This window comes from Anser brachyrhynchus, assembly GCF_964034855.1.
Source record: "Anser brachyrhynchus genome assembly, chromosome: 10".
NCBI classification, from domain to species: Eukaryota; Metazoa; Chordata; class Aves; order Anseriformes; family Anatidae; genus Anser; species Anser brachyrhynchus.
Genome location: NC_137705.1, coordinates 18,415,663 through 18,442,873, shown reverse-complemented (window position 1 = coordinate 18,442,873; position 27,211 = coordinate 18,415,663). Strand labels below are relative to the sequence as shown.

Sequence of the window (27,211 nt, the reverse complement as noted above, 5' to 3'; positions counted from 1 at the left end):
TTTAGCATTACTTAAAGGGGAGACCAAAACACAGGCAGAGGCAGAAAAAGGTGCAAGCAGGCATTGTGAAAGCTTTTCCACACGCATTTGAAATGGTTGGCGGTAGGTATGTGTATCTTTTTACATGTGAATATGCTGCACATTACTGATTGGTTTAATACAGCACTAATTTGTAAAGCTTTAATTCCTCCTTGAATCAGCAGACTGTATTTTGTTAATGACATGGGGTCACCGTGTTCCAGCTGTGGGATCTAGCTGATCCTGTGGTTGGAGCTGTCCAAGCCATACAGAATTTCAGCAGATTTGAGAAAGAGGCTGACTTGTATTTTGATCTCTCTGACCTTTGTCCTTGTTTGTGTTCTCTACCTTTAAATATTCGTTATCGTTCAAAAATCCTGAGAGCAGAAGTCATGCCATCTTCAGATCCATGGCCCTAGGTCAGAGGCCAAATACCCTCCCTTCTCTTTGGAAATATGTTTGGTAACACCAGGTAACACAGTACAAAAAGCAGGTTTGTGTACTGCTTAAGTTCCAAATAAGAGGACCAGAGCGGTGCAGAATGGTCTTGGCCAGATGTGGGGTACTGGAAGATATCAGGAGGCTGGCAGGCATGCAAGGCAAGAGGAGGATGAGGAGAGTAAAGATTATGTGCTACAATCAGATGGTGCACCTAGCACCTCTATTTGACAGAGCACCTGGAATTATAAAGCAGGGCTTTATGCAGGCTGAATTGCGTTGAATTGTGTTTTGCTGTGTTATGGTTCTGTAGTGAACAGACTGAGATAAAAGATTCATTTGCATTACTAAAAATAGGATTTGAACTCATAGAGTAGAGTTGACATACTAATTCCCTCATTATCTAGGCCTTTCTATCTTGTATTTTAAAGTGCAAAGTAATTAGTCTAAATAATGAAAAAACCAGCATGTTAGCCAAAGCAATCTTTAAGACACGTTACCACATTGTGCTAAGTTAAATCGGGGAATTTCTCTGTAACATGCTTACTTTATAATATAGGCTGATATGGTGGTATTTTCTGCAAAGATCCCTATTATTTCTGCTAAATAAAAATAAATCATCTTACTCAATTGCAGCTGTTCACTATAACTTATCGACTAAGTAAATACTTAATTTTGAATGCAGCCACTTTTTATTGCATGGATTTAGGTTCTGTTTGCCAGCTAGATTTTTTTTTTTTTAATAAAGGTAAATTAGATTTTCACTTAAATAGAAAAGGCTTGTGATTTCTTATTATGCTTGTACAGATTCTGTAGTACCCAGTGAAAGTAAAGCTTTTCTTCCGGCCACACAAACTGCATTTAAGCCTCTACAGGCTAGCAAGGGAGGAACTTAGTTTCATTTTATGAGACTCCAAGTTCTGAAGTAGAAAAAAAACACCACTGAAGTCACTGAAATTCTGCTTAAGCAAGATTTCAGAAGTAGTGTCAGAAAAGGATATGGTAGGGTTAGAACTGATTTAAAGTGTTTTAAAAACTGTGCATTGATACTGCATTTAATACCAAAATTTGGAGTAAAAGTTGCATTTAATGCCAAGCTTTTAGTCAACCTAACTAGCTGATTTGCATGTTACACAGCTGGGGGAAACCAATAGAATTAGGTTGTATTTGAAAACAAGTTATGAAAACCTGCCTGCCGTGACCTGAATTCAATACTCTGCTGGGACTGTTCAAACCGATGACCCACTGAAAGAAAACACTATACTAACATCTTTTGCTTGGACTAAATGTGTTTATAGAGCAATCTGAAGGTTTTTAATTGCAGAAGATACAATCAGCCAGCAGTCGTTTCACTTTATGTAAAGATCTATGACAAAGTTCTGGCATGGACCATTAAAGTCCTGCAGGAGCATTTAGATGCTACTGGCATAGATTCTGCTTGTTCATAGTGACTTCTATTTAAAAAAAAAAAAAACAACTACTTAAAAGTAGTTTAGACCTGCTGATATGTAAAGTAGCTCATTTGCTGAATACAACAGTAATATAAGGGCCAGATCTGGACAAATCCCTAAATCTGAGAGTACTTAGAGATAGCTTTCTAGTAAATTTCCTTCTCTAAGGATCTGTAGAAAACTACTTTGTTTTTTTAACATCTCCCTAAAGTTACAGAGATTGATTTCCATCAATATTTCAATTAAGTTGAAACTCTCCATCTTTAAATTCTGCATGTATTGCTTGGTATGTGGAAAAAAACATTTACTTTTTAGTGTCATACCTCATTCAGTGACAGAATTTCTTCATTACAATATAATTCAAAATCTCGTTAATCTTTCCTTTAATGTATCAAATTATTGCTTACAGGAACAAAATTTGGTTCTTTCAGTACGTTAGTGGAAACATAGGTAGCTGAATACAAATGTGGTATTTTAATTTGTACATAACAGCACTACCCTATTTAATCAAAGAAATGAAAAATATTATTTACTGAGAGTTACATGGCCCAATAGCAACATTTTTTTAATACATGCTAAAGTAAGTTCAAGGTTATATAAAGTAATATCTACTGTAAAAGTTTTAGGGGCTCTGCTGAAACAAAGTGTAATTACTTTTTGAAGGTAAAGCCAATAAACTTCACAGAATGTACAGCATGTAAAAGCAGGGACATACCCATGATGGATAGAACCTAAAAGGTGTTGGTTTCTATGGACTATGTGGAGCTCATGTTGATGAGATTTCTTTATGATACTGACAATGCCAAGGGAAGACAAACAGTGTGATACAGCTCCCTTTTCTCACAGTAATGGAGACAACAGAAAAAAATGAACTGCTTTTAAACAAAAGACTGTGGGGACAACACTTCAGGACATTTTTGACATGGCTATAAGTTTCCACTTCTTTCTTCTCTGTAGCTGTAATAGAAAAAACTCTTGAGTTTCATCCCACCTTGAAAGTTAGATTTATTATACTGCATCAGGCAAGAAGAATAAAAGAATAAAAATTTTAGATACTACAAATTTGTCCATTCAGAAGAAAAGATGAAGTTCAGAATCTCACTCCTAAATACAACAATCTAGGCAAAATACACAAAGCCTGTTAATCATCAGCAGATGTCTTATGGTTGGTAGTGTGTGGGCTTATACTCGAATGTTTACCTGGCTTCATATAAGCCAAGTATCTTGAGTTTGGTTCACATTCATTTCAGGCTCAAGGTTAAAGACTCACAACCTCTTTTTATTTCACTCTCTCCTGCTGAACCCTTTTGTCCAATGTTCTCTAGCCCTCTGGGAAAACAAACACATTTAATATTCAGACAGTAGAGAGTAGGGCACTGCAAAAGCAAATAAATTCAATACTGAAAGATCAGTAAGGTGATTAGTATAAAATTGTAAACAAGAGGTCAGTTTTGCAAAGAGATGCCAACTCTTATGTGTAACTGACGCTATTCTATATCAAGACTATAGCTGCACAAATGTAAGAGTTTGGTCAAGTACTATTGGATATGTAAAGCTTTGAAATAGAAGGCATATCTTCAGTGTGTTTGGTTTTGTTTATTTTTGAATCCTCCCAATTTTAGGTGAATAAAATCAGATTAGGTATCCACAGGAAGAGATATTGTATGTATAGGAGTCACCTGTAAATACGACTACCATGTTCTGGATTGTATAATGAAGAAGGTGAGTAAATTCAAAAATGAATAAAAAATAAATAAATTTTAGAAAAATTATAATTTCTAAGTTTCTGCGTTAATGAGTGAAAGAGATGCATACTCTCCTTCTACATAAATATGCAATAAATCCAGGAAGTGCTACTGAAAACTCAAACCACATGTAGCAAGGGCAGAATAGAATAACCACGCAGTCTGGGACATCCTCAGGCCTGGTTCTCATTTCACAAAAGTTTCACGTGACTATTATTCCGCTGAATTTCAGGGCAAAAGATCAGAACCATATGCAGGGCTTTTGCTTTCCATAGCATCTCTACTTTATTATAGGACTGCTGCAAATTTATAGAACCTGGCATTGTATCAGATTTGACAAAGCTTAAATATATTATACACCCTTGTAAAGAAATGATTTCTATGTTAGGACAATAAACCTTCTCGGCACGACACATCTCCAGTTGAGGACATGATTAAGACTTTAAACCTACTTATTTTCCCTAAAGGAAAGATATGCAGAAGTCAATTTTTATCTTGGCCCTGTAAGTTTGGGAAATCTTTGTAATAACAAGTGGGAACGTCTAAGCTTTACTATGATATCTCTGTCTCTATCAGCTGATGTCCCTAAATGATGCAACTTTTATAAACATCATTTTAGATACAGACTTCATTTCAAGTCACATTTTGCTGGTTCCATTTCTGCATGTGACAGTTAAACTATGTTGCTACAGAAAGCAAGTGGCAATTTCAGTAAGGCTGGTTTGCCCACTTGACTTGATCATATGTGTTTTGAATTTAGATCAGTATGAGACAGTAATTTTGCCTTACATTTAATAAATCAGATTGTTTTCTAAATAAAAAATAAAAAAAATCTATTTTCAGCAAAAGCTGCTGAACAGTAAATAATTTTTTCTCAATACAAGAGTATCTGATTTTCATGCACGATAGATTACAAAAGCTAAGCCAAACTCTCTTTTAAATTGTTCATTAGTAAATGTATCACAATATGCACTAGAATCAAGCTTGCTACACTAGAACCAAGCTTGCTACTAGAATCAAGTTCTGTGCTACAGTTTCTGACATAATTTGCAGATGCTCATGCCCTTGTGCCACTCTGAGGCAAATGTTACAGCTGTAAGTATTCTACCTAAAATGATGGCTTCTTGGCAAGTCTGTTAAATTTCAGCTATTTATGAGTTAAAATGGCAATGAAAAAAAAAACAACTTCTTTTTACTTGAGTTAGCCCCACTTTTGAATAAAATTTTAGACCCCAAAAAAGTGAAACTGAACAAAAATACAGCCTTAATTAGGCTATGTTCTTCTTTTGCTGAAAAACACTTAAAAATAAATTTAAAAAAACTTCAGAGATCTGTATGATGGAAATATACTGAGAATATTTTGTGATCATTTGGTATGACATTAATTTGCTGCTAGAAACGCTAGAGTCATCACCACATATTTTTTTCCTGCGCCATCTTCAGAAGTGGCTTGTTTGAGGCCACTGCTGCTAGCATTAATATAACAAAAATTTTGAATGAGTGAAATATTCACTTCTAAAAATCTCAGACCAAAATGACAGACCTCAACAGAATAAAGAAAAAGGAACCTGCAAATACAAAAACTGCAGCAGACTGATGATCTGGGAGATTATTTTTCGGTGTGGCTTCATAGAAATCACAGAATAGTTTGGGTTGGAAGGGACCCTAAAGCCCACCCAGTCCCAACCCCCTGCCAAGGGCAGGGACAACTCCCCCGGCCCAGGCTGCCCCCAGCCCCATCCAGCCTGGCCTTGGGCCCTGCCAGGGATGGGGCAGCCACAGCTCCTCTGGGCAGCCTGGGCCAGGGCCTCACCAATTGTTTTTCAATTGTTTTTCCCTAGATGTTTCCTACACTTAACAATATTTTTGATTTATAACCTTTTATGAAAGAAAGAGTTGTTTTTGTGGGGTTTTGTTTGTTTTTAAGAGACCTGTGGTTTCTGACTGCTTCCACTTAAGAACATTATTAACTATATACTCTGTGAGAATGGGGGAAGGAGGAACATCAAAGAATATTAAACGTGCATCTTTCTTGGAAAATTTTAAACTGCATTCTCTTGAAGGGGCTACCTACTGAAAATATAAACAACATTTGAGAATTAGATATAAACAGATTAGGATAAAGAACAACTTGTTTACTTTGTGTACAGTTAGATCCTCTACCTAATGATTATTACCAACTAATGCTGACTTCCAGAAAAATGTAGTTTGTTGATGGCAAAACCACTATGACAGCTAAACAATTTCAGCATAACTAGGGAAACTTCAGTACTACAGTAAATATTTCCTTGTATAAATTACTTTTCATCTTTTCATTAAGGTCTGCAAACCTCTGAATGATTTGAATGTGCCATTCTTATGAATACCTGAAAAATTCAGGTAACACCTTGCTAATCTGTTTCCCCAACTATTGTAGATGAGGCAGCATTTGACAGGCATCTTTTCCATTAAGTAGTTACTAAACTTATGTGTGGCTATTAATAATTAATAAAATTTAAAAATGCTTTGATGTCTCTTTGAATCAAACATTAAACTGCTCCAAAATAATAGGATAACTACAGGATTTTTGTTTCCAAAAAATGACATGTGATAGCTACATATGCAATATTTTAAAAATTCATGAAGAGAGGGAAAGGCTTAAAAACCAGAGGTACAGTTATCCCATTATTTCTCCCACCCCACGGAAAAATGTAATAATTTAGGGTTTCATTCATTGTGAGCAGCCAAGAGGAAAGCAGTCAGTCCTGTCCCACTACATGCATTTTAAGCAAGGAGCTGAAAAGTAGAGCTAGGTGTTCATTTTGCAAATGAAATTTTCTCAGAAAATGCCAATTCATTAAAACATACCCTATTTCTATGAAATTTGGATTTGGAAAGGTTTTCCAGGTTCTGGAAGAGGAGTAATTTGGAGATACACAACTTCCCCCCCCCCCCCCCCCCCCCCCCACTGTCATTCATTGGGTTTGTGTCATAATATTAATAAATCAAAACATAGTGGCTGTAGCTCAATGCCTTTCCTTCTCTTAATCATGATGTTGCCCTGAAATTGTTGATGTTGTTGGAGTAAAAGTTAGCAAGCCAAATTTCCACCAAGACAGAAAAGATAAAAATTTTCTCTGAGAGCAAACAGACAAAGTCAAAACCTTAATGGATCTTTGGCTTCTTAGCAAAAGTAAAGTTTCTCCTTTGACATTTAATTCCAACAAAAATTCTAATGTATGTCAGAAATTTCTTTATTCTTGATTTTCAAATATTGAAGGTGTTGCGCTTGAACTGAAGGGAAAGGTCAAGCTTCCTTTTTTCATCCAGCAGTTCTGGAACGTTATTTCCCTCTCGTCTGCCTTTTCCTTGTGTGGTTTCCCTCTCTAGCTGGCTTGTCTGGCCAACTTTTCACTAAAACTTGCATCGGGTAACTACTGCATGAGTCTGTAAAGTGTGGGACAGGCTTGTGAAAGTGACTTCTATAAAGTTAAATATTCTTTTAATGCTAAACAAAGTTAGAAATATGAGTCTTACTGGGCAAATGAAGACATTTTACTGTCAGTAAAACAGCCCTTTCAAAAATTTTATTCTCTTCATTAACTTCACTAGATGCTTCACTTATACCTAGAATAAAGCTCTTTCACAATTTCAGTGTTTAGAAACCCACTTTTTCAAAAATAAGTTTTTTGACTTATTTATTTTGTTGCATCAACACTGTCCACTAAGTAGTTTAGCTCCCTCCTTACTTAATGTTTATCTCCAACTGGATTTAGAGAAAACAGTTCTTTTTGTTCATCATTCATGTAAACGATAATCCCGTAGCCTTGCATCATAAACTAGATTCTCTATTTCCTTGTTCATTATTGTATCCATCCCAATTAGAGTACATCTTCCTTGGCTATGAGTGACCTGTATTATACAGTCTTCCAGACAGAATGATCTTTTATCTGACAAGCTGTTTTCTTTTTTTTTTCCTCTTAATACAAGGTTTTCAAAGAACTATTTAAAATACATACTTTATAAGCAGAAGAAAAATATATACAATGACATTAGGAAAACACAACACAGAAACCTCAAATAGAGTCTCCATAACTGGATAAAAAATGTCTACAAATTCCTGCTCTAACAGTAGCTAACGTAACCTGCAATAAATGATGGAGAGCATCTACTGTACACAAAGTAATCCAGTTTTGTGTAGCTGGGAATTAAACTAATAAACATAACAGGACAAAGTGGGAAAGGGCAAAGTAGCTCAGTCTCAAATGACTGCTACATAAGTTGGCATCTCTGTAGGTCTGATGCATTAAGAATACACACTCACGCCCAGCCGCAGCAGCAGATGTGCTGGTAGGAGAGGAAAGAGCATTGGATAACGATACGTGACTAGGGCTAGAAATATTGGTTACATCCTGGGTCTGGCTTGTGACGGAGGACTGTCTCCTTAGAGCCCCCTGAAAGGAAGTGCCACTCTTGAAAGTATTGACTACTTCGATCTGCAATGGAGGAAAGAATGAGACAAGTTGCTTAAAGTATGGATACAGTTGCAAAACTGACAGGAATAATAATGAAAAACAATAAATCAACCGTGCACACAGTTTTACTTCAACTGAAATAAATACTTTTTTTTAACTGTTCTTTTCATAATGTTTTTAGGTATGAAATGGTCCAATTTTTCTGCCTGGATTAAATGAAACAGCTCCACAGAGGAGACAGTGGAGCTGCATCAGTTTAAACAACTAGAAGATTTGAAATAAAAATCTTAAAAATTTAAACCATTTTATTTATATGTAAATAAACTAAATACAACTGGCATACTTGAAATAGCTAACCTCCACTTTTCTCCTACTGAGAATAAAATTACTTTGCTATTGCTCTTTACGTGTTCTTCCAGAGGGTGGGAAATTCAGTTACTTAACAGGAACAACAACAACAAAAGCCTATAAAAATATTCAATATAAGAATCCATTTTGTCTACAAAGAACAGGGTTGTCAGTATACTAGCTTGATAAAATAGAAAGTGTTCTGATATTTTATCTGACTTTTTCTTTAATGAAAGTTTTTTGTAAATTAAACAGTGATAATGAATGTTAGTCTATTATAATTACAGATTAAAATATTAATATTTTATCTTTATACAATGCTTAAAATTACAAAGAAAATGATGTTGAACTGGATTGAATATTGCAGTTTTCTACTTTACCATTTTCTACATCTTATTTCCATATGCATATTGCACTCAGTGTTACATATATCTATGCTGAATACCTTCCTGAGTACTTTTAGTCATTAACTGAGAAGATGAGTTAAAAAAAAGGGGTAAGTATTTCAAGACTGTGCCACCAGTATAACCTAATAAAAAGCAAACCCTATGTATCAAATGTATGTAAAACTAGAGACTGGCAGTAGATAGGAGCAAAGAATAAATATATGCTAAAATCCATGCACACCAAAACATCCTCTTTGTTGCATTAGTGCCACCACAACATAACAAAACAGTATGAGAACCCACTAGAAGAATTCACCCAACCACTTATTTGAAGAAGCCCACTGTTCCCAAATTTATATTTTGCAACCCAGATTTCTGAAGAGACACAGCCTAGAAAGTAGTTGGGAAAAGGTTAAGTGGTATATTTATCAACTTCAACAGCACAAACCTTGGTACAAGCCCTCATAAATTCTCCAAGTTGAAAGCATTATAATAACTGCTAACATTTTCTACTGCAGTCAGTCCTAGGAATAAATAAATTAATATGGCTTCATCTCTAATGGTATGGATGCATCCCCCCCCATTATCTTAGTCTTTGGAGTTCATTCTTTATTTTCCTGCAGGTTTTTATGGAAATAACCATATCAAGATCCCAGTAAAAGGGATCATAGGTTACTGCTGTACAATCATCTGACTGTACTTTTACTAGACAAACATGGAACAGCTTTGTTCACTGACACATTGTTTTCCAATGAGAGCCCGGAATACAACATGCATTTCATGTGCATACTGATAGCTACAGTATTAAGCAGTCATGACGACATTTTCCAGCTTTGCTCTGTTCCTGCAGCAAACTTATTGTGAGCTACATGTCCAATACAAATATCACAGTTAAAAAATACAATATAGGGTGAGTTAGCATGTGGAATAAGGGTACAAGTGAATCATTGGCATCTAGATAACAACATATGGTTCAAACCATTGGTTATATATGAAGGCATGTTAAATACTCACCTGAAATGTTCACTGTACAAAAGTAGAATTAGATAAAGATCCTGGGTTTTCATGATCTGATATAGGTGACAGAGCACTCTTCAAAAGAGAACATTCAAGAAAGATTTTAAAGACTCTCACTGAGAGCATGAAGTGCACTGTGGAAGACACAGATGATAAATCCTAAGCCAAAAGACATTTTTAGATGTATAAATGCCTTTCTAATTAACTGAAAGGAAAAGACCCTAGTATAAGCAGGAATGAAAAGATAAGGGAAGATCTGTATTTAATAGTTTCTCCAGAGAACAAGAATTACAGGTGTGTAATTTACTCTTTCTCATGAAAAAAAATATAACTACAGATCTTCATGGAGTGAATCCACAAGGGAATGATGACAACCTTTTCAGAATCGTAAAGGCTGAACATACAGGGCTGTGTTCTGCCTAAAGCCAAGGAAGAAGAGGAGAACTTGGCCCAGGAGTTTGTCTTCCAAAATCAGGAAACATCAAGGAAGAAAGAGCTCATCCAAATAAATAAGTAAACAATGCATTTTAAAATAGGATGCTTTTGTAATTACAGAAGACTGAATTTATTTAGAACAATTCAAGTTGCTAAAAATGAGAAAGTAAAGGCTAAGTCACACATCATAAAAAGTTTGAAAATTTTCTAACAAAACAAAGAATGTAATCATGTTTTGATTACATGCCTTCAGGTAGAAGAAAAAAATGCTGTTCTATATTTTTCACCTCTCTTATCTTTATGTTCTATAATTTAGAAGATCTATATTTTAAACAAATGTATACACAGCTAATTGAAATATCAGTGATTAGCAGTTTTAAAAAAAAAGGGGGGTTGGGGTTGGATCTTAACACAATAGTCCTGACAGGACAGATATGCCAAAACTTTTTTATGACTCTTGACATAGAACAGAATTTCAGCAAGCATTTCTGTTGTCATTAATGTCAACAAGATCCAGGTGTCATTCACCTAATCTCCAACAAAGATTTATTTTATTTTTTAAAGAATGAGAACAATTTAGCTTTGTTCAATCTCTGGCAGTTTGCTTTAGTATTAGTAAAGCAAACTCAACTTTAACCTGCATGAAATAAAACAGTTTCCATTCTACTAACGTTGCTCCCCTGCACTGTTTTCTGCATAATGCTAAACAGAATGATGAAAAAAAAAAGACAAAAAAAAAAGACAAAAAAAAAGAGGTGTTATCTTTTTATCTAACTTAAAAAAAAAACAACAACTTGCTGGGAGTGACTTTCGTTGCTATGGCATTTGCATTTGTTACAGAACAAGGTTTTAATGCAGAAAGGAAGAGGAGGAAAAGGCAATACAGCACCTCTGTATTTTTTGACTATCTAAAGAGGCGTCTTCCTTTTTTCATTAGCAGTTCCTAGACATTTGAATTTCTGAAAATTTTAAATTGCTACAGAAATGTACAGAAATGCATTAACATGGCACCTGTGTATTTTTATGTATTGCTTTTATTCTAATACCTTTTCTAATATTTAGAGAATATTTTTTCCCACCTTAAGCAGATAAAACAAACTTTGAATTACAGGATGATAGGGAGGGAGGAAAGAGTCAGGCAGTATGTTGTAAAAAATAAGTTTTAGAACCTCCACACTTCACAATTTTTCCATACTCAAATATGAGGTAAATACATAAACATTTTGGTATTCAGTTTAAAAGATGCAATGAACTTGTGGAACTTCTCAAATATTATTAGATCTGCCCAGATGGTATGATCAGTCTTAACTCTCTCACTCCTTCAGAATGAGGAATTCTTGAGAACTGCAACAAAGACTTGGAAAACAGTGCCGATAACTAGCAGAGGTTGAAAAGCCCTGTCTTCTATGAAATTTGAGACCTTTATATCTTTATGAAGCTTGCATAACTAGGATGAGTCAGTTGTGAAGGCTCTTCTGACAGAGCTATCTAGTAAGTAGCCACTCTTCCATCCAGAGAAGGACAGCATGCATTCATGCAGAGAAGGCACAAGGTATATTTATAAGACAACAAGATATCTAAATGATATTTAAATGAACAAAAGTAGACTAAAAAAAAAAAAGGAAAAAAAAGAACATCCGAAATATATAGCCAATCTCTATAACTCAGTTATGTGCATTTTTCATGCACTTTTCTTTAAAGTAAATTCTGCACGTACAGCGTAAAATAGAAATGCCTGATGTTTCAGTATAAAGAGTCAACAATGGAAATTCTCTGGTTGCCTAGGTTTGAAACCTTTGTTTTGAGAGTAAAGAAAAAAAGAAAGAAGAAAAAAGAAAAAAAAGTCTTTACTACTGCTAAGTTTTTGCCAGTTTGGATGAGGTTTTTACTGGAACAGTACACAAAGGAGATCTGTCAATTATCTGGACAGAGAGGAAAAAAAAAACAAAAACCTACTGTAGATTCTTTATAACTTTCCTAGGAGTTAAGGCTTTTGTTGAATGCTGTAGCTATCTGTCCAGTAATGACTGAATAGCAAACAATCAAAAATAAACATGATCTAATATACAGTACAAGTGTGTGATGGTAGAAACCAGTCTTGCTGAGATCGGAATGATCAATCAAGTCATGAGTCTATTGTTTATTCCTAATCTTAACTGACATCCTCTTACATACATAAAGTGAGGGGATGCTCTACCTTCTTCTTCCGCATCTCCAGAAGTGCATTAGACATCAGAGGATTCTTGCAAATCCTCCAGCTCCCCAAGGATGCTACAGACATCCTCATCTTCTTCCATCAACTCTTCTTTAGATGGCTTCCTGAGAAATGTAGTACAAGTGTATGAATTCATTTGGATGGGCCACAACACATAGCACATCAAAATGCGCTCAAGGTCCATCCAACAATCGGTCTAATTTGACCTGCATATAAGTTCATCACTCTCCAGTGGTTATCTTGTAACTGCTTTTGGAACTCTTTTTGAGTGTGTTGGCCCATTTCCTTTTTTCCATTAGCATTCCACAGATGTGAAATGGATGTAAAAATCAACGTCATTGAACAAAAAAAATGAGGAAAAAAAAATCACAGAGCCTCTTGGCAGAAGGGGAAACAGTGCATCCTACCAAAGATATTTCTACAACTAAGAGCAGAATGGAAACTGAGAAGATGGATGTTAGCAAAGAAATGTAATTAATTTCATTTTGTTTTAAATAGTGTAAAAGAATAATAATTTGTTTGTGAATTAAGTGGACGAAGATATGCAGAAGAGCTAAAAACTACCTCTCAGACTAGAAAAAGAATTGAAAGGATGTAATTTTTTTTGTGTGCTTGTAGTTCTTTGCACTCACCACAACCAGAAAGACATCCTGACAGAAATGCCAACAGACAATACTCCTCCTACAGCCAATCAGGAAGAAAAGAATGCACATTTAGAGGTCATCTTTCCATAATGATCACCATTACCTGGGCACCTGTTTGTCACCTTTTATACTGAGAGGAACTGTGACAATTTGAAATTTCTCTACTGATGAGTGCTCCCGACTCAAGACAGGAGTCAAGACGCACAACCCTGAAGATCCATGTTTAATCACTTACCTCAGAAGCTTGGGAATTTACCCAAAGACTCTCTCTAACAGCAGATTTCACTCTCTTGCCTTTCTCACTTTGCTGTGATGCACCAAGTAGACCTAACTATCCTAGCTTCAGTTTACTGCTTTCCCCCATTTATCTAAAATGTATGACTGCAGTTTTTCTCCAGGGGAAAAAAAAAAAAAAAAGTATCAATTTGTAGATGGAAAAAGAGAGAAAATACCATCTATCTCTAGTTAAGACAAAAATCTCAAACTCGAAATCTTCTGTAATAAAAAAGTTCTTTAAAGGAATGTTTCTTTAAAGAAAAAAATAGTTTTCTTAATTATTCACCTCTTTTTCTTGTAAGCAAATGTAAAACATTCACAGAACCACTTGATATCATGGGGAATACGTATCTTTCAAAGTTGGTCTCTTGTGCAAGTTAGCACAGATCTTAGAAAGACTAAAGTGCTATCAAACATGCTACTTCACTGCAATGAAAAAGGCAAAATAGTTGAAATAATTTAGCACTACAGGACAAATTTTACCAAATAGCCTAAACTGCACTAAATTTAGCACTGTGACTCTGTACAAGTATTTAGTATAACATTTATCTGAATTCCCTTCATTTTGCTTAAAAAATGTCATGGATTTTTGCATTTAGGAAAAGTTATAAGAAAAAAAAGTCTAAGAAATCATCCATAGTAGCCAACACATACATTTCAGCATTCAATAGATGCTTAAGCCCTTACTACTTAAAATAAATCAAGAATCAGATTTTTCATGACCTTGCAAGAAAGAAAATTAATTCCTTTTAGCCATGATCTACATATACAATAGTGTCAGAACAGAAAAGATTTTTTTTTCAAATCAACTGGTGCTTTACACTTTAGACCCAACAGTAAGTTACTCTGTCATGGCATCAGTGGGAACAACAATATATTTTTGACAAAATAAAATGGCATGTTTTAGAAGGCCTTCATAACATCTTGCTAGCCATTGTGACAGCTAGCATTTTCCAAGTAGCACTATTTTATCAGCTGTTATCACTGGAGTAGAAAAACAATGTCCGCAGTAGTCTCAAAAAAAAAAGTATTCCTATTTTTGCATATTATCATTTTATAATCTCTTCACTTCCGCTATACACACACTTTTTAAAGTTTGCCTATTTTACTATTCCACAGGTTGTTCCTTTGAAATCAGTAAAGCAATTTCCAAGTACCATCATTCTGACACACAACCATCTCTGTAGTTTTCTATAACGTTATCTTGCCTTGATCACAGATTAAATATATTATTTCTAGACCGTGGGGGGATTTACTTTTAACATACCTGGGTTTGGATTCTGTTGAGGCCTCTGAACCAGAGAATTTGTCCACGTCGAAGTTCTCTCTCTGCATGATCAATTTCTTCAACATCTTCATTGAGTTCTTCTTCAGGGACCTCCTCCTTCTCAGTGAGCCGCCCTGCCTCTTTTAAAAACTTTAGCCTACTTGTTGGGATGGTTGCAATGACCTAAAATTACAAAAAGATGCTGAAAACATAAACCTCATTCAATAAGAATAACATTATAAGTTGCTAATTACAAAAGAACTCTGATATTTTAATGAATTCTCTAATCTTTCAGAAATGCTACGATAAGTATATTCATAATAGCACTTTATCCAACTCCATTTTAGCCCCCCAAAACACCTTATTTACTGTTTAAACAATCAGCATTACTGGTATTGTTAAACCACATTGGCAATACGTGGCTATGGAACAAGTTTAAAGATAGAAATAAGTGATGTCCTTCCTCAATAAATAAATAAATAAATAAAGGGGGATATAAGTATTTGAATGTTATCATATAAAAGAAATTTCACAAGATTGATACTTTTGCCATTCATGTTTGGGGATTTCTAATGACTGAAAGTGGTCTACTGTCCGTTAATGTGAGCTGAAAATGAGTTGCTTTGCATGCTTATAAATCTCTGCACACTAAATTTGCTCATGTAGTCAGCTTCCCTTTGTTTCGTCAAAACAAAATGGCTTTCTCAGCATTTAACAGAAACTAGTTTTCTCAAGGTGTGGGTTTGAATATCTTCACATTGGACTTTTTGTAGAACTCTGTCTTATTCTCTGTCCTTATTGTGTTTATTTATATATTTATATATATTAATTATATATTCTGCTTAACTCAGCCCCTCTCCTTATTCAGTTTGGCCACTGAAGTGGTCACTGGAATTAATTAATAGAGGAGATGGCTAATAATCTTAAAAATTTGCAAATAGTGTAGTCAGACTGTGTTGAACACAATTATTTTGAATACATTTCCGTGTTGGTATCTTGATCACTCTCTCTGTTCAGATTTCTTTTGTCAGCTTTAATAGGTATACAAGCAGATGGCTATTTAAACAAGACATTACCTGGAACATTTTGAATGCTTAAAAAATCTCCTACAAAAACAACTATTAGACCAATTTACTAAAAAAAGTGCTGCCATTTTCTTTTTTGTTTGTTTTCGTTTCAGCAATGAGCAATCACATCTCCGAAGCCCAAATGCATGAAAAAAAAAAAAAAAAAAAGGAGTCAGCTGGAACAGGAAAGAATTTTGAAGATGAGAAACTACAACTATGGGACATTTGATAGCTGAGGAAAAGCTGCTGTCTGGTGGATGAAAGTCTTATCCAGTTTGTGATACTGATTTTTGCAGCCTTCTGGCATGTGATATTGTCCAGAGCACATGAGGCACAACACAGGCTAAGCTGTTATCCTGAAAATGAGAGCATCAAAGGCACTCCGGAAAGGCAGACAGACTGCATGGACGATTTAAAATCAATTTAGAAAAAGAGACAGAGAAATAATTTTGCCAATAGACTGAAGACTTGGGTAAGAAAGAATCAGACAGTTGTAGAAAAGTTGGTGAAGATACATCTTACAGTTTTGGAAAGCTGGAACATATATAGCAAACACATATGAAGAGGCACTGTATATTTTCAGGATGAAAATAAACTGTTGAATTTGCTAAGGTTCTCCTTGAATTTCACGAACCACAACTTCAGTTTTATTATATTATTATTAAAGACAGAATGAAATGTCCAAAACCCAGTTTCTACACTACTGTGGAACATTTTTTAAATGTACTTTAGGGCTGAAAAACATGATGTGAGCTTGGAAAAGTAATGAATTGGTGTGACATGAGCAAAGACAGAACAGGAGGAAAAAAAAAAAGGTAAGTGCTAGTCATTGCAATACTTACTGAAACTGCTTCAGATTCCCAGCTTTCAAAAAAAAATATTTAATGCCAGTACTCTACAGAAAGAAGCCACTTGAGAATGTTTATACGAAATCTGATGAACCTCATGTGGATGAAGTGCTTACAAGACAGCATATATACAAACAACCATACTTGGTAGAGATTCTGTGTGATAGAACAGAGCTCTCCTTCTGTACCTCTCTCAGACAGGCTGACAGATTCTGCCCTAATTCTTTTCTTAGCATGTTCATGCATTTTTTGTTTGGTGATTTTTTTCCATATTTGCAAACACCAACCCAATCCAAGTAATGCCAGACTCAATAGACTGAATGTAGCTTAAGGAACTAAATATTATTCCCAGGAAAACTACTGCAATTTTCAAAAGCAATCAATCATTTTGAGAATGTCACTTGACGTATTTAAAAAAGACCTTGTTTTCAGAAGTGGTGGGGGCCACCTTTTAGTAACCAGTGTTCCTCAAATCATTGCAGCTTTGCTGCCCAGAAATTCCTTACACCTTATATCACTTATAAAAGTGCCAACTTTAACATCACTTGGTTATACTGAGTCACAAGAATGCCAGATTCAGGAGACTGTTCCAGAGCGAAGGCATAAAAAAATTATGTGCTGTAGTAGACCTAGAACAGGAGCGAAAAGGCTGAAAAGAGGGGAAGTGCCTCTCCTGAAGGAAAAGAAGCATCTCTTACTGCAGAGTTCCTTATGGAAAGGACTCGCCACAGACTGTATATCATGTAAATAAAACATTTCTAGCTCATGTTTTCCTTTTATGGTCACTAAACACTGACCACAAGGGAAGCTTTTTTACTCTGTTTCCTCTACATAAAGCTGTAGCCTTTTCAGTGATTCATTTGCTGAGGTGTTCCAATACAAGTTTTAATTAAATGTCCGGGTGTTCATGACAAGGCTTGCAACTATGCCCACCAATTTTTGAATTGAAAACAGCTGCTGACACTATTCTTAGTTTTTCAGTGGTAATGTAATCACTACATAGAACAAAATTCAGAAGCCAGCTAGTACTCTGATCAAAGGCTGTGGGAGGTTCTTCACAGATGAACAATCTAATAAAACTCATAGGCTTTCTGTGCTTTCCTTTCCCCCTTCCCAAAGGTGGTGTTTTCCAGTCTGTAGAAAACAAAACTTTACTTTCCAAGAATTATCAAACTGATTTTATGTTTTCCCCTTGTAACTTCATAACTCAAATCCCATCTTCAGGTAATAACTATATTAGTACAATTTAATAATGGTGATTTTCAGGGCCATTAAAAGCTGTTATGGCTGTGTATATTCTTTCCAAAAAAAAAAAAAAATCGGATGTCCAACTGTCCAAAAAGCTTGTGTAGTTATTTTTTTTCCATAAGAAAACATATAATAACTTTTGACAGCTAGCATCTACTCATTATAATTCCACTGAATCATTTCAGTATTCAATTGCAGCAGCAATTTCTTGGCTGTTTCTTCATAGCGGCAAACTCATTGATCTTTATATCTGAGAAGTGAAACATTACTTCATATTTTTTACATGTTTCCAAACATGTCAGGTGACATCAACCCAACGACATTTAAATGCATTGAAAGATGAAAAAAATAGTAGTATCGTTACCTTTGCAATACAGGTTAGTACATAAAGAGTAACATAATACTTTAATGACAGCGGTTGTATCTGTACTATTACTTCCAGACAGCTAATCACATAACTTATTTAATTATCCCATAGACACAAATTTAATTATCACATGGACACCATCTCATAGATTGTTTTTCATCTATATTTTCATATCAGCTATGATGACACAGGTTTTAGCAGAATTTATAAATTATACATGAATTAATCTGCACTTGTCTGCAACTATATTAGGAAAAAATCCTTTTTTCTTTTATCCCCTCCTCCATCCTTCACACACAAAAGTAGATAGACATCAGTTCAGGTGTATATTGAATTAACTGGACACAGTGGATCCTATGCAAGCAACAAGGCTATCATGGATTGATAGAACAGCAGTTTCTGTCAGGAGTGGTTTAACACAGAACTGGAACGTCTTTCCACTTTCAAAAATTTGCCATGGCCAAACATGAACATGCTACATTTGGTACTCTATTGCTAGGAAGCTTATAGTGCATTTGCTATGCTTTTTTGTGGCTAGAGGACTAGGTTATTAATCAAATGCCTTTCACACAAAACACCAACTGAAGACAACCTTTCTGATAGCACACCCTGCATATGGAGAGAAAAGATGTAAGTTAACAAAAATCAAAGTTGTATCTATTTTTGATGCAATTAGACAGCTACCTACATTTCAATGTGTGCCAAATGTGATGTTGTGAGAGATTTAAAGAAACAACAGTATAGTAGGTTATAAACAGCATTTGTGTGTGACTTGTGGTGAAAATCAATCTTAGATTGGTTTACAAAAACAAGAGAAGAAATCTGCATATTCCTGGATGCTTACCTGACCCCATACAAGTTCTCCTAATCCAATAAATACACACCACATCCACTGGTCAAGCTGCAGGGGAGAACAGCTAAATGGTTTTCCTCCAAACTGGACAATTACTATCTACAAAGAAAAGCACAGAAGAGGTTGGGTAAATACTTTCAAGAAGGGTAGATGGAGGGCCCTGTCATTGACATTTTACCTGAGATTTTATCCATTACAGCTCTGCCTCTTTGATTCCAACATATTTCACCAGTAGAATAGTCAAATGTATTATTAAACAACCTGTTGTGTACTGGACTGAATCTAAACAGCATTCTAAATCAAAATGTTATCTTATACTCCTAATATGTTATTTGCCATTGTTACATGGTGCCACATAAATACTTCAACCACTAGGAGAGCAGGGAGGAGTGAATAACATCAGCAGCTGAGTCAGAAATGTGGCTAGCAGCTAGATGACACTTTTTCTTTAGCCAGATAATTGAATGCAGTAATGCCTAGAACTAGGAAAAAACATTATTAAACATTTCCCATGACAAATTATTTAGAGATGACTGTGAATTTGTCAGGCCTCTCCTAGAAGCATTCTGGCTTAGGTTAGTAAACCCACCCTTTTGAACTAGCTGTCAAAGACCATCACTATCAAATTCTACCACCAAACACTGGTGGCCTTTCTCCAGTACGTGGTTTAATTAGTGGCTCCCCTTTCTGTTTTAAAACTACTATGGTCCAGGTTCAACTGACTCTCCTTACTCCTTTCATGAGAAAGGTCTCAATACTGATGGCTTCCAGGATGTCAATGCAGAATTGAGCAATAATGTCAACCCAGAAATAGTTCAATGCAGCAATTGTGCGGTCTGAAAGATAATGTCAGAGGGTGTCAGGTACTGGATAGATGCCAGCAAGTGGAAGGAGACTGGAGCAGAATGAGGAATTAGAATTTTTATGGAAGAAAAATTACAAATGTTTGGGAAAAGTCAGTATTTCTGAAGTTATGTTCACATATGATTGGGCCAACAAACCTACAAAATGGACATGAAGAATTACTACCAAGGAGTAATACTAACAAGAACATCAAATAACTTTTGGCAATGGCATTTAACCTTAAAAGAATGGATTAATATTAACTATTTACAGGCCAATTTTTCTATTCATGTAGTAAATTAATGTAAAATACTTTGCTGCTATTGATTAGTACAATGTTTAATAATTTCTTCAAAAATATCAACAAATCATGACAGCTATTATATATCTTCAGATCAGTATAAGATTTGACCTAGTGATAATGATCAAAATTTATGTTGTATTAGTATGACCACATTAACATCGTCCATTATTTACACACAGTTTTATTGTGATAGTATGTGAAAGCAGATGTTTTCTAATCTGTGCCTTTTATGGCTTTTAGATTAAACATACATAGAAAAAAAAAACACAACACTTTTTCTATTTAATAGTTACTAATTCTTGCCCAAATCATTACCTGAATAGCAAATGTACCCAGTACAATAGTGCAAAAAATAGGATTTCTGAAGATTCCATCAAAGACATTTCTCTCGCCATGGATTTTGCGTGCGTTGATTTCATTGAAAAGCTGCATCATGACAAAGGTGTTGAAGATAATGGTGTAGTGCTCTGAAGGAGGAGAGTGGAGTGGTGCATTCCTCCCACTGTCAATCTTAAACATTTTCTCACCTAGTTATAAGACAAAAGATTTCCACTAGAATATATCAAATTGGAATTTATATTTCCTTTGTTTGCTTTAGCTAGTTGTCTCCTTTGCTCTGCTTTTACCAGCTGTCTTTCTGAACTTATTATTCATAGGCAGAATTCTAAATTCCAGTAAGCAAAGACATCTGAAGTTCCTGAGCAGAACGCTTCCCAAATGATAACTGTTCTCTAATAACTCAATATACCTGCTCAAATAGTTTTCAGTAGTACTTTTCCTTAAACCAAACAGTAACTATTGTAAGTCAGTTCTTTCTGATGTACTAAGTGCTTCAGACCCATTGAGATATGCTTGCAATTTTCTACAATAATTAAAAACAATCACTCTTCAACAGTTTTTAACCTATTTGCTAAACCAGTATGCCATAACTCGTGACAAGCATTCATGGATACTAATGATAAAAACACAGGCATTTTTGATTTTAAATAGATTTGGTTATGATCATTCTGCTAAGTCTGCTTTGAAAGCACAACATGAGGATACAACTCACCATGAGTAATTGCAAAGATGAGCTAATATTTGAAAAGACACCTACACCTGATGGACCTCACTTGTTATTCACTAAGTTTACAGATAACACAGTTATTGAAAGAGGTGTTTTCTTAAAGTAATGATGCTACATTCATATAAAAGAGTAAATAATGAATGAAAAAAAATGAGAGTAAGGGTTACCACAGTACAACTAATTTCATAACCAGAGTTCTGCTAATAAAAGCAAATCAAAACTTAAACGCTATTCTGCTATCCCACTAGCACTGTACTCAGAATTTCTGAAAAAAGAAGAAAGGTTTCCTGAGGTTTTCCCCTGACGTCATAATTCCATCAGCTAAGCTGCCAGTGAGTGTTTTGCCCTGGGGTATTTGAGCAGTTCATGTTCAAGTCACTGGGAATAATGAGCGTGCTTCCAAAGCAAGAATTTGGCTTATAGTCTTTTGGCAGAAAGTAGATTATGATATGACAAATATACCAGTAAACCAATATGAGGCAACAAAAGTTAGATTGTGAGAGAGCAGAGATTTTTAAGCAGATTATACATCTCCAAGGAGATAACTAAGTATTGGAGAACACTCCCCTTAATACATACAAACATAAAGGAAAAAACGAATGAAAGCAAACATCATTATTTTACACACACAATCATTGCATCTATTTGCTTTCATTCAATAAACACACAAACACAAAAATATGAACGATACTTTCCTCAGTGTGAGTACCTATCCTTAAGCCTTTTGTTATTGCACTGCATCACTTAACTGGCATACCAGAGCATGCTGCTACAAAAGATGATGAATTAGTAAATCAAAACAGAAATAATACTCATTAATTTGTAATTTGTTTATTGAAACACTGAGTTTAAAACATCATCTCACTGCAAAACTGACCTTCTCAGAGACTAGAAAGAAAAAGGCTTTATTTCCTAGGCTTTTGAGAAAATTGGTTTGGCTCTGACCTTCAAAGTATTGCATGGGTTTTCCAGAGACACAGAAAAGTAATTAAGATAGGGTCAGAAAATCCTGGTTTTCTTTTCATCAGGGTTCAGTATAAAGTATTTTAAATCATAATACTCATCAAAAAGCCATTAAAATTCCCAGAAAGTTCACAGAAATTTTTGTTCCAAGATTGATATCAAATGAATTACCAAGACCTTCTATGCCTGTTTTAGAGAATCTGAACATTACAATTTTCTTAGGCTTGCTAGATGTCCTCAAAATACACTGTAAGCTTATAATGTTATTTGTATATATGCATACACAATATTAGTGACCATATCTCTCCAAAACCTGGCAATTATTTTGGTTTAAATAGCTCCAGTGTAAACAGACCATCAACTCCTTTGAGCATTCCAAGCAAACTGCCAGTTATTGGCAAGATGCAGCAACGTTTTTAAAACAGAGCTCAAAAAACTTCTAAGCTTTTCAGATTTTTTCAGATTTACATTTACAGCTTACATGAAAGTCTGTATATAATAAAAAAAAATCTGAAACACATGAAACACATGCAATTCAGCAGCAGTGACGTATTGTCAAGAAAACAATACCCAACTGATAAAATTATCAGACCTTCAGGCAAATTCACTCATTATTGTGGAGCATTGGAAAACTATTATTAGCCCTGCACTTCCCTGCAACAAATAACATTTCTCCTCCTTCCCTTCTCTCTCAAAAACAAAAAATACAAAAAGCATCCATTGCTAGCAAGAGCTAAAAAAGAGTCCAGGCCAGAAATAAGAAATTGGATTTTTTAGGAGGATTTGGATTTTTTTAGGAGGAGCGGACTAGATAGTCTGTTTAAAATGTAGTCAAATGTAGTCATTTATGTTTTAACATACCTTCAGTGGTACGTTTTAACACACTCTTTTGCCAAAGCCCAAATCTATATTTTGCTAGGAGACTAAAATCTCAAAGGCCCTTCCCAATGTGAAGAATGTATGAGAAGTGACTAAATCCCTCTGTTGGGTCTCTTCTGTTACCACCAATGTTCTTGATTCCTTTAAGCAGTTTGCTCCTACTAGCTCTTTAACTATGGATATATGCATTAAGAAGATACATTGAAAGCATTCTGACATGCCAGCCTACATGGTCTAGGTGCCTCTAAACCAAGCAACAAGCCTAACTTTCTTACCAACAAAAAGAAGTGTAAATATTAGAGTAAGCTGATAAACAGCATGGCCCAGAATGTTCTTCATCATGGTACGGGATATGAGAGGTTTGTTCCTGCCATATGGCTTTCTTAGCAACAGAGCCTCTGTTGGAGGTTCAGTGGCCAGAGCAAGTGAGGCAAAGGTGTCCATAATCAGATTGACCCACAACATCTGTACAGCTTTTAGAGGAGAGTCCTGTGGAAACAAATTAGAAAGTTACTTATGTGCTAGAAAAACAATTGTTGTCAGGTCATTTACAACATTTCTGGTTTCATTTCTCACAAGAAGTGCTGGAGACAGGATACTGAAATACAAGGACTTTGGTCTGACCTACTACAACTGTTCTTATATTGCCTATACAAGATCAGAATCACAGGTAACGGTGATCTGAGCAAAGATAAATGATTTTTCTCCAGTCATTTCAAACAAGAACATTTACAATCAGACAATATTTATAAAGTATAACATTAACACTTTATAACACATTTCAAAATCCTGGCTGTTAGTATGTGCATAAGGCTTGACCTGGTAACTGAATTTAAGTAATTACGCATAACACAAGGTTTCTTTCCTGAAAGAAAAGTTGTACTGAAGCAATTTTTAAAGCAATGATTCATTAATTATGTCTTACTTATCTGTTCTTGGAAACAGCTTGAAATTATTAAAAAATGATGAAAAAATTACTAAGACAATTTAATGTTTTACTTACGACCTTGTAAAAACAGTTGTGAAGAAAAAAATGACTAATATTTGAATTTTAAAAATATTCAGAAACTCATTACAATACATCAGATTTGCAGAAGTAAGCAAATCCTGATTCATTTGTTGGGTAAGATGATAGCATATCTGAAGCTATGGAAAGAAAAGAAGCTATAGAAAGAAGAAAAATAAGTTACTACTTGTCAGGATAAAGAATTTATTTTCTGAAACAGAACACCAACCACTAGAAGGAGCTGCTTCCTCACTTAATTCAAGAAAGAGTCTATGGTCACATTACAGAGAAATTTAGATTATGTTTAAAACATTAAAAAAAAGTAAATAAATAAAACTAACACTGACCTTAGGAGAAAATGTAGATAGTTATTACGGTTATTATACAAATTTGATTTTTAATTCATTGGGGCAGCTATAATGATAGACTATTGCAATTGCTTCAAGGAGCCGTAACAGGAAAAATGAAGTAGGTTGATTTTTTGTTTGTTTTGTAACTGAGAACTTCCTATGACTTTAAACTGAATACAAAATAGGCAGCATTTGTAAGATCTGCTTTCTCTTTCAAATAGACCTTATTATTAGGAAAATGGAATCTCAAAGATATCAAAAGATATCAGTATGACAAATTTTATAATGGAAGGGAGTTAATCTACAGGGTGAAAGTTTGAAGATCAGATCACTATTTTTATGTATTACTTTAGCATCAGGCAGTCTTGAATGAAAGAAATTAATGGAACACCATACAAAATAAATCAAATCCTAGAAAAACTCTTTATGAGCTCTGCCCTTTTCTTCAAGGGGTTAAATATTCATCTTTATTAAAGTATTGTCAAGTTATGAGGGCCAACATCCATTCAGTATCCCAAGAACACAATATTATATTTCAACTCTCCCTTGAGTTAAGGTATTACTTCCTCTTGAAAACATTTTTAACAGACTTATATTTACATGCATTTTGATACATTTAAAAAATTTAAAAAAGAAAAAAAAACATTCATTTTTCGACTTACTAACATGGATGGAGAAAAGCAACAAGCAACCCACTGTTTAAGTCTTACAACTTGGGTACACCAGGGAAGGGAGGAAGATTAGCGTTAATAGATTCTTGACCTCTTGGTCATGGGTTGCATTAACTGGGCTTATCTGGAGATTCAGTTCACTCATTTGATATGCAGCTGCAGAAAGAGGAAAAGCCTGTATCTTCAGAGGTGGAGAAAAAACCTAAAACTAATCTGGACAAACTTTGCAACAAATACGAGACCTCATTTATTTTTATTAATACTTATGGCTAAAAAGTAAGGAGAGTTTACTTGCAGTAAAAGAAGTTAGTTGCCAGGGCTCAGAGACCCTAGGCGGTATATAAAAAACAGGAAAAACATTTTCTACTGAAGAATTTTCCTTGTCATATTTTTACCTCTCTAGGTAATGAGTTTTCTCAAGAAACATCCCCTACTTTGAGATGTTATAGAAGCTGAATTTGCTGCTTCATGCGCTGACTTATATGTCACTAAAAACTGAATTTCTGTTATACTTAATAAAGAGTCAAATGTTCAAGTGTCTAATCAGAGCTTGACATATTCTTAGCACAACAGAAAGTTAGATTCCTTCAGTCTCTAAATCACACAACTGTAATTGGCAGTCATCAGTTTTGGCAACAACATGTTCTCACCATTTCACACTGCCAATCACCTTGGGTGGCTATGGTACCTCTAATAATTATCTATTATTGGCAGTACTACGGTGTTCAGTCAAGTGTGAAAGCTCATTCTAAGCTGAAGCCAAAACATTAAATACACATTAGTCTGGGGAGGCAGTGGAATGAAATTTCCACTGCAACTCTATCTGATTTCTGATTAGTTGGTGGAAACTGAAGAAAATCCATATCAGCTAAGGAGCCTAGTCTTCCATTACAAAGTTTATTCAGTTATGCTGCACAAGTTGCATGCAAAGTCAGTGTTCTTTTCACTGCATTTCAACTACTGACTGACTAGCAAAAAAAAATATTCTTCATTTGCCTTCCAAAAACTTTGGTGATGGAAGATGTTCAAACTGCAAGCCACCCAAAATCACCACTTATTTGTCAAACTCTTTTCCACTTGACCTTGGAATATGTTAACATTGGCCTAGAGGTAAAAGGAAAACGTCCCTTGAATCAAGTGATGTTACACTTCATCTTGGAAATACTTAAATGTACAAATCACCAAAGGCTGGAAATAAACTACAAATCTTTTGTGACATGCGGAGCCTCACAAATTTTAGAGCTTGTTACTTTTGATTTAGATGACAAGCTGTAGGGGAACAAAAAGGTATTTTCACCCTTGCTTCTTTGCTTCCACTTGTCACAGAACACATGCATACAGTCATAAAAATAAGTATTTCTGGTAGTTTATATACATAAATGAAAATATATATATATTCAGCCCTCACATCTGCTGCTAGATCACACTGTCTGGTAATTGTATGGAAGTGACCTCTTCAGTTCTCTTTCCATGCTTCTATGCCTTCCCAAAACAAAGCTGAACTGTAAATATTTTGATTTTGTGTTATGGCTTTTTCAAATTTTCCAATGCTATTATTTTAAGATTTGCCAAATACAGTTCTGCACGAAAACATTATAAACATGTAAATTACTGCCTTATATATTTAAGTATACATCATCCACATTTTTTGAACAAGGGCTGTAAAAACAGTAAGTGATTCATGCAGTGGTTCATTGCTACAGTGCTTTTTAATTAACATTTAATTTTCCAAACATAATGTCCTATAGAGTCACTGTTTTCAGTTCCTAATGTCTGTTAAAACATTAAGTCTTTCTCAAAGTACAAGAATAACAATTTGAATGTTAAATGTTAAAACATGTTCTTTGTCTTATCTTTCTTTAATGCAACCTTTTTGAATAGTTACACTGCCTCAACAGTTGGAGACAGAGAAAAAATTTGGCACAGAGATGGAACTGTTAGCTTTACAGTTCCAGTTAAAAATGTTTCCATTTGACCAACACCATTTTTGAATCTTATATTGTACATAACTGTATTTTATTTAACAGCTCCAGATATAACAACATAATTATT

General features: G+C 34.9%; 1 protein-coding gene across 28 annotated transcripts in view; it reads right to left on the bottom strand.

Moving 5' to 3' along the window:
- ATP2B2 (ATPase plasma membrane Ca2+ transporting 2) overlaps positions 1-27,211 on the bottom strand; it is a 415,848-nt gene that overhangs the window by 4,973 nt on the left and 383,664 nt on the right. For 14 of the 28 annotated variants that reach the window (XM_080606728.1, XM_080606718.1, XM_080606707.1 and 11 more), the window contains 5 exons: positions 23,408-23,621; positions 20,540-20,751; positions 19,069-19,176; positions 14,695-14,877; positions 8,041-8,127 (listed from right to left, as the gene is read on the bottom strand). In XM_080606728.1, the coding sequence (XP_080462854.1) occupies positions 8,041-8,127; positions 14,695-14,877; positions 19,069-19,176; positions 20,540-20,751; positions 23,408-23,621 (804 nt within the window). The other 14 variants (XM_080606709.1, XM_080606710.1, XM_080606711.1 and 11 more) reach the window with 6 other exon arrangements.